We start from the raw sequence: 14,675 nt of genomic DNA, 5'->3' as shown, positions 1-14,675 counted from the left end.
GTTATAGGTGAAACCGCGTTATATTGAACTTGCTTTGATCTGGCGGAGTGTGCAGCCCTGCCCCCCCCCCCGAAGCGCTGCTTTACGGTGTTATATCGGGTCGCTTTATATCGGGGTAGAGGTGTACTTTGTTTAAAGTATTTTGTCTAGAGGCTGAAAAATTCAGCCAGCTTGTGGCACGTTGTTTTTAATATGAAAAGGGAAGACCTCAGATTAAGATGTTAAAATGTCCTATAACAAAAGCTGTTAATGCAAATCTCTGACTTAGTCTGTGTGTATTCTTATGACAGATTCTTAACCTTCAAATCTTATTCTTGCAATTGAAAAGTGTGCTGCTATTTTGGAAAGAAGGTTGTGCCTGTATATTTCCCACTGTTTGTGGTAATCTTGTGTATCTGGAAACCAAAGTGTTGCCTACCAACTATTAAATCAAAATGTTTCTCTTTTCTTCAGGTAAAGTCTATGCAGTAGGTGGGCATGATGGAAATGAACATTTAGGCAGCATGGAAATGTTTGATCCTGTCACTAATAAGTGGATGATGAAAGCATCAATGAACACCAAGAGGTAAATCTCCCTTAAACAAAAAGGGAGCAAATAATTATTTTAGAAAATAATCCAGTAGTTATTGCGGTCTAGGTTTTTATCCGCCCCTTTGTGCATACCATTTAAAAAAAAATTCTTAGGGTTGAAATAGTCAGGCTCAGCTCAGTTGGGGGACTCAGACAGTTCTTACGTTGTTCTGGGTTTACGAATGCAGGTTGGTTGCTCTTGCAGTCAGCTGCTGCCTATTTTCTTTTGCTTGGGCATGGGTTTGAAATTGACAAAATTCTTGTTTGAGATTATTGCCAATTTGTATCTTTTGCTAGCTATAGAAAAGATACCTTTGATCATTACTTGCATACACATTCTGTATTGATTATGTCCTATATAACAGTATACCAAGATTTCAATGCAGGGTTGTGTTGTGGAGTATTCATAATGCTATTTGCCCCCCAACTCTCCAAAAAAAAACAAAAAACCCCAAACACTTATTTGTATATTCCTACTGGAATAGTTTAACACTTTAAAGTGCAGACAGGCAAAAATAAAGTGTGCCTTAGTGTGTAATGAAATTAATCTCATATGCACATTAGAGCATTACTGGCAATGTAAAATGTATAATGTTCCTTTACGTCAGCTTCCAAGTACTGTATTGTTTGTAAATTTAATAAAAAGCAGATTGGATTTCCCTAATTACTTAGTAGTTGTAACATTGGATCAAAGGAAATATCAGACATACTACCCAAAAAGCAGATTGCAAATAAACTGTGCATAAAGATAAAATATTTAGTAATTTCTTTTTCAGATAAACCTCTCCCTGATAGTTGTGACTAGCTTACTTTCACTTCCTCAGCATACTTCTTTTGGTTTTCTGAGTTAACTGTGGATAAAAATCACTAAATGTTCTGGAGTAGGAATCTAAAAGTGCATATTGCTTTTTGAGAGAGCCATGCAGAAGCCACAAGCTTAATTAGATATAAAACTGCTATTTTACACTTATTTTTGTGACGATTTTTTAAACTGCTTTAACTGAGGTTTCTGTTTTTCTTCTTACTGTATCTCTCTATTAAAAACCACCACCTATATTTTTACTTTAAACCTCCATAACCTGTTGCAGTCTAAAGAAAATATTTTTCTAAAAAAAAATTTAAGACTTCTATAAGAACCTTACACTTAATGGGTGGAGTGAAGTACTGGGGCATGTCTGAGTCCTGAAACATTCAGCTACTGTGACTTAACCTGTAAAGCACAAAGCCACTTCGAAAGAACCAAGAAGCTGGGTCATCAACTTGCTTCTCTGGTAGGTAACAGAAAATACTGTTAAGGCTCAGATAAGCTTTTGTGGCACCTCCTGTGAAGCACAGTGGTTACTGTACTGTGTCTTAGCTCTGTGCTGCAACCTGGAGAAGCAGTTGCAAGATCACAGGACCTTCCTTTGTGGGGGGAAAAATAATCATTTTCTTCTGTCTTGAGGTACTGTCAGTTCCAGTGGTATTTCTCATTTTAATATAGGGAATCTCTCAAACCAGGAGAATCTTTCAAAATGCAAGAAGTACTGGTCTAAAATAATCCTGTTAGCTAACCAATCAATTTTTGTATTACTGACTATCCACATAGTGAAGAACTGTTGCCGGTCAGTTGGATTGTCTACTATACTAAGTTCCTCTATATTTACTATAGGAAATCCCTAGAATAGTGCAAATACTTGCACTATAAATTTTTTTAAAATTTGTATATTGCCTCTTCAGGGAAGGGACTGTCTTCCTGTGTTGTGTACACAGTGTCTAGTGTATTGTGGGTGCTACTGTATACAAATAAGTACAAAGATAAAGTTTCATTATCCAAGATATTATCCTACCGGGTAAGTTTAAGGGTAACCACTGTCTACCATCTCTTTAGCCAATTTAAGATCAATTACTTTGTGCATAACTAATCTGTATACATCAAGAACTCTCACTTAGACTTTAGATCAGTGCTAAGGTTGATCACATTTAATTTACATACTTATCTGTCCACTTTAGCCACTTACTAAAAAAAAAAGTGACTGTCAAATTCTGTCAGTGGTTTGATTAGTTTCATCCACCTCTCCAGAGAATGGATCAGGTTCTCTGTTCCACTCAGTGCAGCAGAGAAAGGGGGTTGGCAGGGAACTGGTTAATATCCCGATTCTCAGCACTGGTCCAGATTGAGGCATCCTGCCTTCTCTTACTTGCACCTGCTGGGGACCTACAGCAGTCTCTGCTTCCAGGGAGTAAAACAGGAAAGAGTATATGACTCTAAACATTTTTTTTAGTCACTTTTTACCTCACAATTGAACAAAAAAATCTCCATTTCCCCATAAGTGGCAGTGCATGGATGTTTATTTGTAACTAGAAATTCCAAATCTGCTTTCTGTACTCATGTGTGGCAACAACTTTGAATTTTAAAGCAAGATGGTGGTTTTAAATAGATCAGTTAGCTTTCATAGGTAACTGTTCTACATGTAAAAATGTAGTTGTCAGACTAATCATGATTTAAAAGCCAAGGGCAGAAACTGTAATTCAAGAACTAACCTTTTTGGATTTGATCTACTTCATAAGAAAGTAACTGAAAAAAGTGAGGAATAGTGCTGAAGCACTCTACAACTACACCACAGCAACAGCTAACCTATGATTCATGCAGTTATACACGCACTGGTAGCACAAACTCTTCTGTTCATAGAATCCCATTGCCTTTTTTTAAACAATACATTTGCTTTACATTGCAGGGGATTAAATCCTAAATATTGCCTTAGTTCCAACATAGGTTTTTGGATTGTGTGATTAGATTGTAGCTGAAAAGGTAGCTGCCTGCCATAAATTAAGATCAGCTAGCTTTTCTAGTTAAAATAACACTAACTTACTTGTAGTGGGACTCTGGATGAGGGCAGGGCTCTGTTCTAGGTGATCCTGAGGCAGGTTCGGCACCTTAGGGTAGGTACCCCCTCTGAAAGTGAACAAGTTTACTTATGAAGCTGCTATTGCACCAGTAGTCAACTTGCTACAGTTATTGATCAAAGAACTTTAAGTTCCTTCATTTCCCTTTTGGTTTGCATTACACTTATTTCAAATATTTTGAAACAGTTGCCAGTCAGAGAAAATTGCACTTGGTCTGTCTTTGCCTAGTACCTTCAAGGATATACTCAAGTGCTGATGCTTTGATTTTATTAGGAGAGGAATTGCTCTAGCCTCCGTTGGTGGACCCATTTATGCCATAGGAGGGTTAGATGACAACACTTGCTTCAGTGATGTGGAGAGATATGACATTGAATCTGATCAATGGAGTGGAGTAGCGTCAATGAATACTCCCAGAGGAGGAGTTGGCTCCGTGGCCCTTGTGGTAAGTTAATAATTTATAATAATAATGGAGATATCCCATCTCCTAGAACTGGAAGGGACCTTGAAAGGTCATCGAGTCCAGCCCCCTGCCTTCACTAGCAGGACCAAGTACTGATTTTGCCCCAGATCCCCAAGTGGCCCCCTCAAGGATTGAACTCACAACCCTGGGTTTAGCAGGCCAATGCTCAAACCACTGAGCTATCCCTCCCCCCCCTTCCTTCTAAGTCAGTATTGATACAATGCCTTGGCTTGGCACGAGGAGGCACTGTACTAGTGCAGGGGATTCTTTCAAATCCTTAAAATTGAGGCACTGGCCACTTATAATATTCAAATAAGTACTGTACTGATCCTGTGATCAGTAGATTGGCACTCCCACAACAACCCTTCAATTATGGCCAAAACGTAACATATGTAACAGAAAAGACAAGGTTATGGATATCATTTTAAGAGTCAGATTTGTCATGGCTGCTGTGTTAACATATTGTGCCTGATTCACCACTCACTTCCATCTTTGCTGCATAATGGTTGTAATAGTCTACCAAATAGGATTTCTTCACTCACTCGGCCGCAGGTAGCATTTTACACCGACATAAATGACTACACAACGTGCAAAGCATTGGAAAAAGCAGGTCCACTACAGTTTTGTAACTGTTCCAAAGCACTTCACACTTATATAAATACTGAAATAATTTCACTTACCAGTGAAATTTAGCCTGCAATATGGCATCTTTATTAACAGTACATAGCAACAGTTGAAGACAGGAAATAAATACTACTTCCAGTTAAGAAAGCAGATGGATTTAGGTAGGCAAAATGTAACACTAAATGAATGATACAATGTGACACTTGGTAGTAGTGCTAAAATGTAACTTTTTTTCCTACTGTTTTCAAAGTCCATGTAATACTTCAGATATCCCTCATATTCAAATGTTTGTTTTTTTAAAAAAAAAAACAATGCTAAATCAGTCACTGTTTGCCCATGGGGGAAAATAAATCTCTTCCAGGGGGGTTGTTTACAGAAAAATAGCAGAGAGGTAAATTGTGAAATAAATTTACTGGGCTGTATTTTTAACTTCTTGGTCATGATTGTAATACAAGCATTCTGTATGGTACAAATATGTGATCCTTGGGATGGACAGCCATTCTAGGATCAGTGTATATTCCTAAACAATCACTGCTCATTTGAAGAAAAAAAAAAAAATCACCGAGAAGGAGCTGGGTGATGCAGTGTGATATTGAATTTTACTACAAAAATACTATTGACTTTTCATATGAAAGGCTAGCTCTATGCATGAAATGTCTCTGCTCAATCTTCTTTCAGAACTATGTGTATGCTGTTGGTGGCAATGACGGTGTAGCCTCTCTCTCCAGTGTAGAGAGATATGACCCCCATCTGGATAAGTGGATAGAAATGAAAGAGATGGGTCAACGAAGAGCAGGCAATGGAGTTAGTGAACTCCATGGCTGCTTATACGTTGTAGGTGAGTAGGAGTGTTTCTTCCTAACTGATAGAAGAGACACTTTGTCCTATAAAAATATGGATTGTGCCTGAGACTGCAGAAGTTTCCACATAAAAAATGCTGTTATAATGTATAAAAAGTTAAAAATCTAAGTATTTTATAAACTTCTTAAGCACCTTCCAGGAGAAGTGTAAAAAAAAAAAAAAGATACTCATGCCTCTTGGTAGACCAAAAAATTGACCTGCTTTGTCCTTATTCTGGCTCCATCTCTAATCCCTTGCCTTAACTCAGGTCAGCAGAGGCTGGAATGCTATTGCTATAAATACAACAAAGAGTCTGGTGGCACCTTAAAGACTAACAGATTTATTTGGGCATAAGCTTTCGTGAGTAAAAACCTCACTTCTTCGGATGCCGAAGAAGAGAGGTTTTTACTCACGAAAGCTTATGCCCAAATAAATCTGTTAGTCTTTAAGGTGCCACCAGACACTTTGTTGTTTTTGTAGATACAGACTAACACGGCTACCCCCTGATACATTGCTATAAATGAGATTCTTTTGGCTGCTGGCAAGATACCCTCTCCAAGGGCTGGCAGCTTTCAGGTGAAAGTCTCAATCTTTTGTCAGTCAGCGCATACTGCAATGCTTATTCCTCTCCACCAGCATTTATAAATAGGCAGGGGCGGGGGAAAGTCTCAGGATGGAGAATTGAAGTGGAAGTGTGATAGGAATAAGTTCCATGGGGGTTAGATTTATTCTACTGCAATTAAGGTATGTATGATTTATTAGTTGGATCTGGGGCAGCTGGAGTCTGAGACTAGGTGGCCTTTGAGCATTAAACAAATCTAAATTGTCCTATTTAATTTTTTCAGTTCAGACACACAATGTTTATCCAGTGCTCTAAGCCCCTTGACAATTCATTAAAGCTAGTCAGTGCTTCCCAGTGGTAGAGATGAAATGTGCAATTTTCTGTGCATTTCACAATATACCATGCGCAGTTACAGAATGTGTGCTCACTGGGTTTCCTGGAAATTTAAAAGTGAAGCTTTCATTTAAGACTGTGGTGTGATTTTAATACCAGATTCATTGCAGTGATTTTTACATCTACTCTTTAGAAAATATAGAAGTAGATCATAGTATATCACACACCTTTTCATTTGTCTACTGTGTGCCTGAGTTTAATAGCTTCTTTAGATTTATAGACTTTTTATAACTTTTCTTTACCGTTTCACAAACTATACTTAATTTGTTTGTTTAATTGTGCAGACATACCATAGAATTGCAATATGAATCACGGAATCACCAACTAAATGAAATTTTACATAATCTTAACTGACTCGCGTTTTAATCTTTAACTTTGTCAGTGAGATTTTAAAAATGACCTTGCTAACAGATTCTTAATATAGCCTTCTCTTTAAAATGTAGGATTCTCCCCCCCTCCCCCCCCTTTTTTTTTTTTTTTTGGAAAGCCACACCTTTATAGTGTTTACTATTTAGAAGTTAGGTAGGAAGATGGTAGAAAAGGGTATGTGGTGTAGTTTTAAAGTTGCAGTAGCACTTATAGAAGCAATACAACTATGGAAGAAACCCAGCTGAGTAATTCAGTACTGATGTTCAGAGATGCATATGGGGTACAGCTTCATGACTGCTTTCAGTTAGTTGACAGTGCTATCATCTACATGGATCTAAAGCAGATTGCAGCACTTACTGAAATTTTTTTTTTCTGGCATGTTATGAAATGTTGACTAGCTTGCATAGTCTGCAAAAAAAAAAAAAAAAAACACAGTCAGAACATTCCTTAAGTAGAAAGGACAGGCATCACTACAAGACTGTATACATGTAAATGTACAGTTGGAGAAACCAAAACATCCAGAAGGCTCAGTAAGGGTACATCTTCACTACCCGCCGGATTGGCAGGTAGTAATCTATCGCATCTCGTCTAGACGCCATAAATCGATCCCTGAATGCGCTCCCTGTCAACTCTGGAACTCCACCAGAGCGAGAGGCGGTAGCGGAGTCGAGGGGGGAGTCGCGGCCATCATCCCACGCCATGAGGACCCGAGATAAATCGATCTAAGATACTTCAACTTCAGCTACCCTACTCACGTAGCTGAAGTTGTGTATCTTAGATCGATTTCCCTCCCCCCCCCCAGTGTAGACCAGCCCTAAGTCTGGTATGGATTAACCAAAATAACATGGTGAAATTTGTAGTGCATAGAGATGAGTCTCTGGCCTTAATGAATCCTTTAAGAGAATCTCTGGGTAATTACAGCAGGTGCTGTTGGGATTCCCTTATGGTTTAGTTTCATTGCATAGTGACATTTAACTCTTCAGGTTTTCCATTTGGTTATTAAGTACTTACATGTATTAGTATTTTAATGCACTCTTCTGTGAGTGGGTGCACTCTTTTCTTCCTTTGTCTCTAGAAAAGCCAATGTGCTTGTTCACTGCTTCCTCATTTTCATTGTTCATATTGGTATTCTTTATAGAATAGGAAATATTCTCATCAAGAGTAAGTCTAGCCCCATTTTATTCTGAGAATTACTATATGCATGTGCTGAGGAAACAAGCACAAGGACTCTCAACAGTCTTTGGGGAGAAGTATAAAAACAGCAAGAGGTGGTCTTATGATCACTAATGTAAGGGCCTAAAATTAAAGCAGCTGCCAATTCCTTTTACACCTCTGAAAACTTAAGCCACACACTGCTACCTAAATATTGATTGATTTTTAGTACTTAACGTCAGGTGGCCATTGTACAGCCAACCAATTAAATATTATGCAATCTGAATACTGGACTCCAGCATTACTAAAAATCTCCCTACTAACAATGTCTTTCTTTGTAGGTGGCTTTGATGACAACTCTCCATTGAGCTCTGTTGAAAGGTTTGATCCTCGCAATAACAAGTGGGAGTATGTAGCAGAACTTACAACCCCCAGGGGTGGAGTTGGCATAGCAACGTTAATGGGTAAAATTTTCGCAGTGGGTGGTCATAATGGCAATGCATACCTGAACACAGTGGAAGCCTTTGATCCAATTATGAACAGGTAATGATGGCTTCATGTATACAGTATACATGAGTATAGAATCACTGTGGCCCTTAAACTGTGAACGTTATTTGAATAATTTTTCTCCATTATCTAAATATGCTACTCCAGATAGTGGGTAGCCAGAAATAATGCAGGTTTTTTATATCTTGTAAAGTAAACTATCATGATTGAGCACATGAGTTAATTTCCTGTCCTCAACAGGTAACTGAACAGTTTTACTCCGTGACAACTGAAGGGTATTTAATGCAAATGCTAGACGTGTCAAATTACCTAAAAGTGTATTTTTAAAAGTGCTGTCTTGTATGGACTAAGTTCATACAGCCAACAAAAAATACTTAATCTAGTTAGATTAATGGGTATAAAGAATTCGGTTTTCTCCAGAAACGAAGTTCAAATCTAGATTGAGGTTCTAATTATAATGTATTTAGTGATTTCAGATTAGTCTCTACTCGAAAGGAGACCATAATCTTGAACGCCACAAATTGGTACTTTAGGCCTAGCCTTCAGTCTCTCCCATGGTGTTAGCAGTTGTTGGTTAAGCCATATGTCAATGAAAAGGTAACTCTTTTGCAACCTTTCATTAGTCTGATTTGACCAATGACCTTAGTGATCATAGTTAGACAAAACTATTACTTCAAAAAAGTTTGACATGGTTTTATGAAAATTTATGGCCATGGATGGCTCTGATCTTCATGGAGGCTGCCATCTTCCGTATAAACAGATGGAATTTTTTATCACCTTGAATAAGTAGGAAGGGCACTACTGAACTGCTCTTGTTTTTTGGGGGTAAATTTCAGAGTACATACTTCATTTTTCTTGATATGAAGATGTTTCCCCCTATACCGTTGGCTTTTTTCTCACTTACAAGTTCATACCTCCCATCTCCTCACTGAGGCAAAGGAAGGCTTCTCTATTAAGAGTACTATAAATAAGATCATTAGTGTAAGGCAAAATTGGATTAATCCAATCAGTTTATTGGTATAGTTTCATTACTTCTCCCTGCCTGAGAGACTTTATTTTCAATAAGGAGCTAACACCTAACTCTCTCTGGCCTCAAAATGTGGTTGGGTGCAGAAAAGAGGGAAATAATTTATAAGTACAACAGTTCAAGAGTAAGGTGGATGCAATTCTTCAAATTTAAGTAAGTTATGAGTAAATGTAGATTTGTTTTAAATTAAGTGGTGAAACATTCAAATTAATGCTTTCCCCTTAGATTGATACAATGGAGGCATCATCTCTCCTAGAGAGAATTTACCAACTTTAAGATATTGGGGGGTAGAGTGAACTTTTCAAGGGAAAATAACTAACTTATCCCCCCTGATCTTTCTTGCTTTACCATTCTCTCTAGGTGGGAGCTTGTTGGATCAGTTTCTCACTGCAGAGCTGGAGCAGGAGTAGCTGTGTGCTCTTGTCTTAGTAGTGAGATCCGGGATGTTGGTCAGGGATCCAACAATGTGGCTGATTGTATGTGAATTCAGAGTCGAGCCTTGAGCAACTCTTCAGAATTTCAGAAGATCCTGATAAAACTCGAGGACGGAGGAACATGACCACAACAGCGTTGCTCTGGGGTTTTTAATTATTATCCGATGCTGTAGATAAATACTGAATGACATTTATGTGTGATAACTATAAAAAGCTGAGTTCTAATATTCAAGTTTTCTGAAGCTTATCTGATTTAGAAAAGTCTGGATAAACATGAAATAAGGACGCTGGTTTTTATTTAAAAGCAGATATCCCCATAACTTTCTATTTGAGGGGCATTATTCTGGAGCATTCATAATTAAATAAAATATAGGCTGTGGTTAAAGAGTTGCACTTTGAATTGTTGAGCCTTAAACTACTTCCCCACCCCCCCAAAAAAAACTTTGATTCTGGGATACATGCTAGAGTATGTTTTTAATATGTACATTCTGATAAAATACAAGAGAGCCTTAAAAAAAGCCCAGTTCTGTAGCACTTTAGACAGGAATAAAGCATCTCAGCCCTTTGGAGGTTAATTTCCCTGTTGTATACCTGAGGAAACTCGTTCATTACCTGACTGTTAGGGGGCTGAAAAGCAGGTGCTGAGCATCTCTGAAAATCAAATTAGTTGCTCTTGTTACAGAGCTAAGAATAAAATCCAGAGATCTGGCCTGCTTATGTGGGATTCAGCCACTGGAACATGTTTCCTTTCTTATGCCTCCAAGGAAACCTATATTAAGAACCACCTGCAATAGGAAACTCCTTAAGAGTGAAAGCACATGTGAGGCTTCCTGTATAATTGTCTCATTTTAATAGAAATGCTTTGTTTAGACAGGCAGAGTTTACTGGTCCTTTATTACAAATTACTGTATTCCGAGAAACAGGAATACACAATGGGGAAGAAGTTACAATATAAAAAAACCCACCCTTTTTCTAAATAATTTTCAGTGGCTTACATGTTCAGTTTTAGTAATCCAGTGCCATGGTGTGAGGTTAGCACCACTTTCAGGAAGAGTAGAGAGGTGATGGTTTCAGACACAAACAGGCTTAATTATCTTGTGGATATTCTAGTCTGAGACCCAGAATGAAACACATCTTCAAATGAAGAATTGCAGCTGTTGGAGTCTAAAGTCTCTTTAAACAAAAGGAAGTTAGTAGCAGCACAAATGAGATACATCAAGGGATTAACAGTCTTTCCTGTTTGTCAGATGCAGTGATAAATTCAAATTCAAAAATAGACCTAAACTGTGCTGTCATTAGACTATTGCCCCACTGAAATACCAGGAACCTATATTTAAGCCCTTAATTAGCTGTATTTAGTGTATAATTGTATATAAATATTTATTTAAAATTTGTTTGTAACTTTAAATGTGTTTGGGAACCTCTTTCAGGCTTTTCAAGGTTATTACCTCAACCATTATTTATAACATGGTTCCTGTTGGTAAAACTGAGACGTTCATAGGAACCTTTTACATCTTGTGTAGGGGCTTGCCTTTGTCTCAGTAGCACGAAGTGGTACGCTCCTATTCAAACGGTCTTCATTTTGTTGACTGATTTGCAGTTAAGGTTTAAACAACTGCCTTTAAATTCAACTTTATTTTTATTATGTATTTTTGGTAAGTCTGACCTTTTGATTTAACTTGACAGGACAGAATTATTAAAACTTGAATTGCCTCAGTCTTAATGTTTAACAATTTTAAAGAGTGTTCTTCCCTTGGGAGTTAACCTAGCTTCATTTTGGTGTGTAGTTTAATCTATTGGAATTGTATTTTTGATTATCCAGTGCTGACAATGTAGTGGTAGGGTTACCATTTGTCCGGATTTACCCGGACATGTCCTCCTTTTTGTACTAAAAATAGCGTCCGGGGGGAATTTGTAAAGCACTCACAATGTCCGGGATTTCCCCCCTCCCCCGGCAGAGCAGAGCGAGCGGCTGGGAGGGCTGCAGGAAAGTCCCGGGCTGGACTCCGGAGCAGCTGGAGAGGACCTCTGCCTCCCCCCCTCCCTGCATTCTGAGCAAGTGTCTCAGCACAAAGTGCAGCCCTCCCCTTTTGCAACTGGGAGCGGTTTCTGCCATGCAGCGTAGCAAAACGGGAGCAAGAGCACTTTGTGCTGATACAAGGGCAGCACTCCCCTGCAGCCCGGTCCGGGCCAGTGACCGGGTTTTGTTGTGCAGGGGAGCTCAGCCATGTGTCCGGCTGGCACAGAGCCCAACACCCTGTTCTGAGCAGCAGGGTAAGGGGGGCAGGAGAAGGGGCAGGGAGGTTCTGGAGGGGGCAGTCAAGAAACGGGGGGGGCTTTTGGAGGGGAGTGGAGAAAGTTTTGGGCAATCAGGGTACAGGTAGGGGGTGGGGTTCTGGAGGGCAGTTAGGAGCAGGGGTCCCAGGAGGGGGCAGTCAGGGGACAAGGAGCGGGGTGGGGGGCTGAGAGTTCTGGGGGGGAGCTGTCAGGGGGCAGGAGAGGGATCGGAGCAGTCAGGGGACAGGGAGCAGAGGGGTTTAGATGGGTTGGGAGTTCTGGGGGGGGCTGTCAGGGGGCAGGAGTGCAGAGAGGGATCGGAGCAGTCAGGGGACAGGGAGCAGAGGGGTTTAGATGGGTTGGGAGTTCTGGGGGGGCTGTCAGGGGGTGGGGAGTGGTTGGATGGGGCGTGGATAAGGGTTGGGGCAGTCAGGGGACAAGAGGCAGGGAGGCTTAGATAGGGAGTGGAGTCCTGGGGGGCAGTTAGGGGCAGGGGTCCCAGGAGGGGGCAGTCAGGGGACAAGGAACGGGGGAGGGTTGGGGGTTCTGGGGGGGCAGGAAGTGGGAGGGGCAGGGGCAGGGCTAGGGCGGGGCTCCTCCCGTCCTCTTTTTTGCTTGCTGAAATATGGTAACCCTATGTAGTGGCCACCTCAAGTATTCATCACTGATTTCCTCTTGGTTGATATTCTACATCAAATTAAAATACTGATGAGGGAGGTATAGGGATACTCTTAGAATTTCTTAGAGGGCAAAATAACCTCAGTTGACTTGTCAGAAAACCAAACCAACAGTGAAGGGAAGAAATGGGAAAAAAAAATACAACGCTGCATTGTAGAAAGACAACTTTGATATACGTGTGGAGAGCCTAAAATTCAAGAGCAGCTTCAGCAAAAGAGGTTTTCACAATCCTGAATTTTCTTGACAAGAGCAACAGTTAATTTAGGAAAACTGTACAGTGTTAGATATTGAAACACCTATAGACACTATGACAGGGGTGTGGGGTTGGAGCAAAGTATGGGAATGAAAATCCTATATTTCTTAAAGAAATATTTATGTGGTTTATTCTGTATATTCAATACCATAGTAGGGAGGCTTCAGCTTTATCAGCGATCCCAAAGCACATAAATCACTGCTTTAGTATTGCACTGCCATGTTTTAAAACTGTTTTGTATTTCCAATTGATTGTAGTCTGGATAGTCAGTGGACAAAATGCAGAATGGACTGGTGTAATTACACTGAAATATATGGAGGTTGCAATAAAATATATTTGTACTTTAAGATGTTACTCTATTTAATTCCTAGCATAACTGGAACTCCCCCTAGGGATAGATATTAACAGCTGCAAGTATTTATTGGGTTGTTTAGAGCCTTTCCCCCCCTTCTAGAGCCTGCATCTTTGGGGCCACACCCTTTCTGGCTAAGGAGAGCTGAATGGCGTGCAGCCTGCAGCACCCCTAAACAATTAGGTATCTGTACAACATGAAGTAGTGTTCTTTGCACCAAAGGTGACATCACAGCATGGAGATTGAGGCCTGGAGAGGAAGGGTGGCTTTATAGGTCACAGGTGTCAATGACAGCCCTGGGGGCCTGTCACATCACAGCAGCCTCCAAAGCCTAGCATATGGGCTACAGCACTACCACTGTGGTGTACAAACCCTAGCATGTAGGTAGCTTTATAGCTGTCATCTGCAGTGTCTGCCTTCCCCTACCCCACAGCCAAACTAGGGCTTTTAGAAATCCATTACATCAATCCAGCCTCTTACTTGGTGGCAGGAGCTGGAGTACCCTGAAATGGTGTCCAGAGCGCTTCCTGCAGCACAGTGCAGCCACTTTGCTACCAGTTCAACCAGCATTGGTGCTTTTCAATTTACATCCAACTCTTAGTTTCTGGCTTTTAATAAGCATTAAAACAGGCAGCTATTGGTACCGTTAGCAGCCCTACTTATTTGCAGCTTCACTATTATCTAAATATACAGATGTCTTTCCATTTTAAATGCATATTTGATTCTGGTTGCTGAAAGGAAGCAGGGAAATAAAGGCAGCTTTTAGTGGAAATAGAAGAAGATTCCACAAAAGATACAGGAACACATTTCTTACCGATCATTGCAGTGACTGGGGAAGGTTCAATTACAAAGTCAAATGTGGCTGAATTTAAAGAATAAAAAAACAGTTAATTGACAATTAAATCTGTTGGTTTCATAAGAGAACCCTTCATTCCTTATTCTAGCTCTTCCATACTTGATTAAGGAAGACATTTGCGGCATTTCTACTTAATCTACCAGAGGTGAGGATAGCAGAAAACTCAAAACTAAACAGAGCTGAATTAGTCTGGAGCAAGGGATTCTCTCTCCCTGCCCCCAAGCTTTTAAAACAAAATTATTTCTATATAGCAATCAGTTGCAGGTTAAAATAATTCTGGATGTTTCGTATGGAGTGTCCCTTCCTTTTTAATTCTAACCAAGTCTTATTTCATAATGGTGAGTGAACAACCACATCACTGCAGGGGAAGCATTACAGATTCCTTTAAAGAAAACTACTGCTGTGTATATCCCCATTGTGCGCTTACATTTCAAA

General features: G+C 39.9%; 1 protein-coding gene across 6 annotated transcripts in view; it reads left to right on the top strand.

Moving 5' to 3' along the window:
• The window catches only part of KLHL8 (kelch like family member 8), a 35,533-nt gene extending 23,376 nt beyond the window's left edge, over positions 1-12,157 (top strand). For all 6 annotated transcript variants that reach the window (XM_054030725.1, XM_054030722.1, XM_054030721.1 and 3 more), the window contains 5 exons: positions 454-565; positions 3,730-3,898; positions 5,219-5,378; positions 8,198-8,399; positions 9,751-12,157. In XM_054030725.1, coding sequence (XP_053886700.1) covers positions 454-565; positions 3,730-3,898; positions 5,219-5,378; positions 8,198-8,399; positions 9,751-9,874 — 767 coding nt within the window. In that variant the 3' untranslated portion in view covers positions 9,875-12,157. The remainder of the gene's footprint in view (positions 1-453; positions 566-3,729; positions 3,899-5,218; positions 5,379-8,197; positions 8,400-9,750) is intronic.
• Positions 12,158-14,675: the final 2,518 nt, after the last annotated feature.

This window comes from Malaclemys terrapin, chromosome 5, assembly GCF_027887155.1.
Source record: "Malaclemys terrapin pileata isolate rMalTer1 chromosome 5, rMalTer1.hap1, whole genome shotgun sequence".
Classification (NCBI taxonomy): domain Eukaryota; kingdom Metazoa; phylum Chordata; order Testudines; family Emydidae; genus Malaclemys; species Malaclemys terrapin.
Note: the sequence above shows the minus strand (reverse complement) of the source record. Positions and strands in the feature narration are given on the sequence as shown.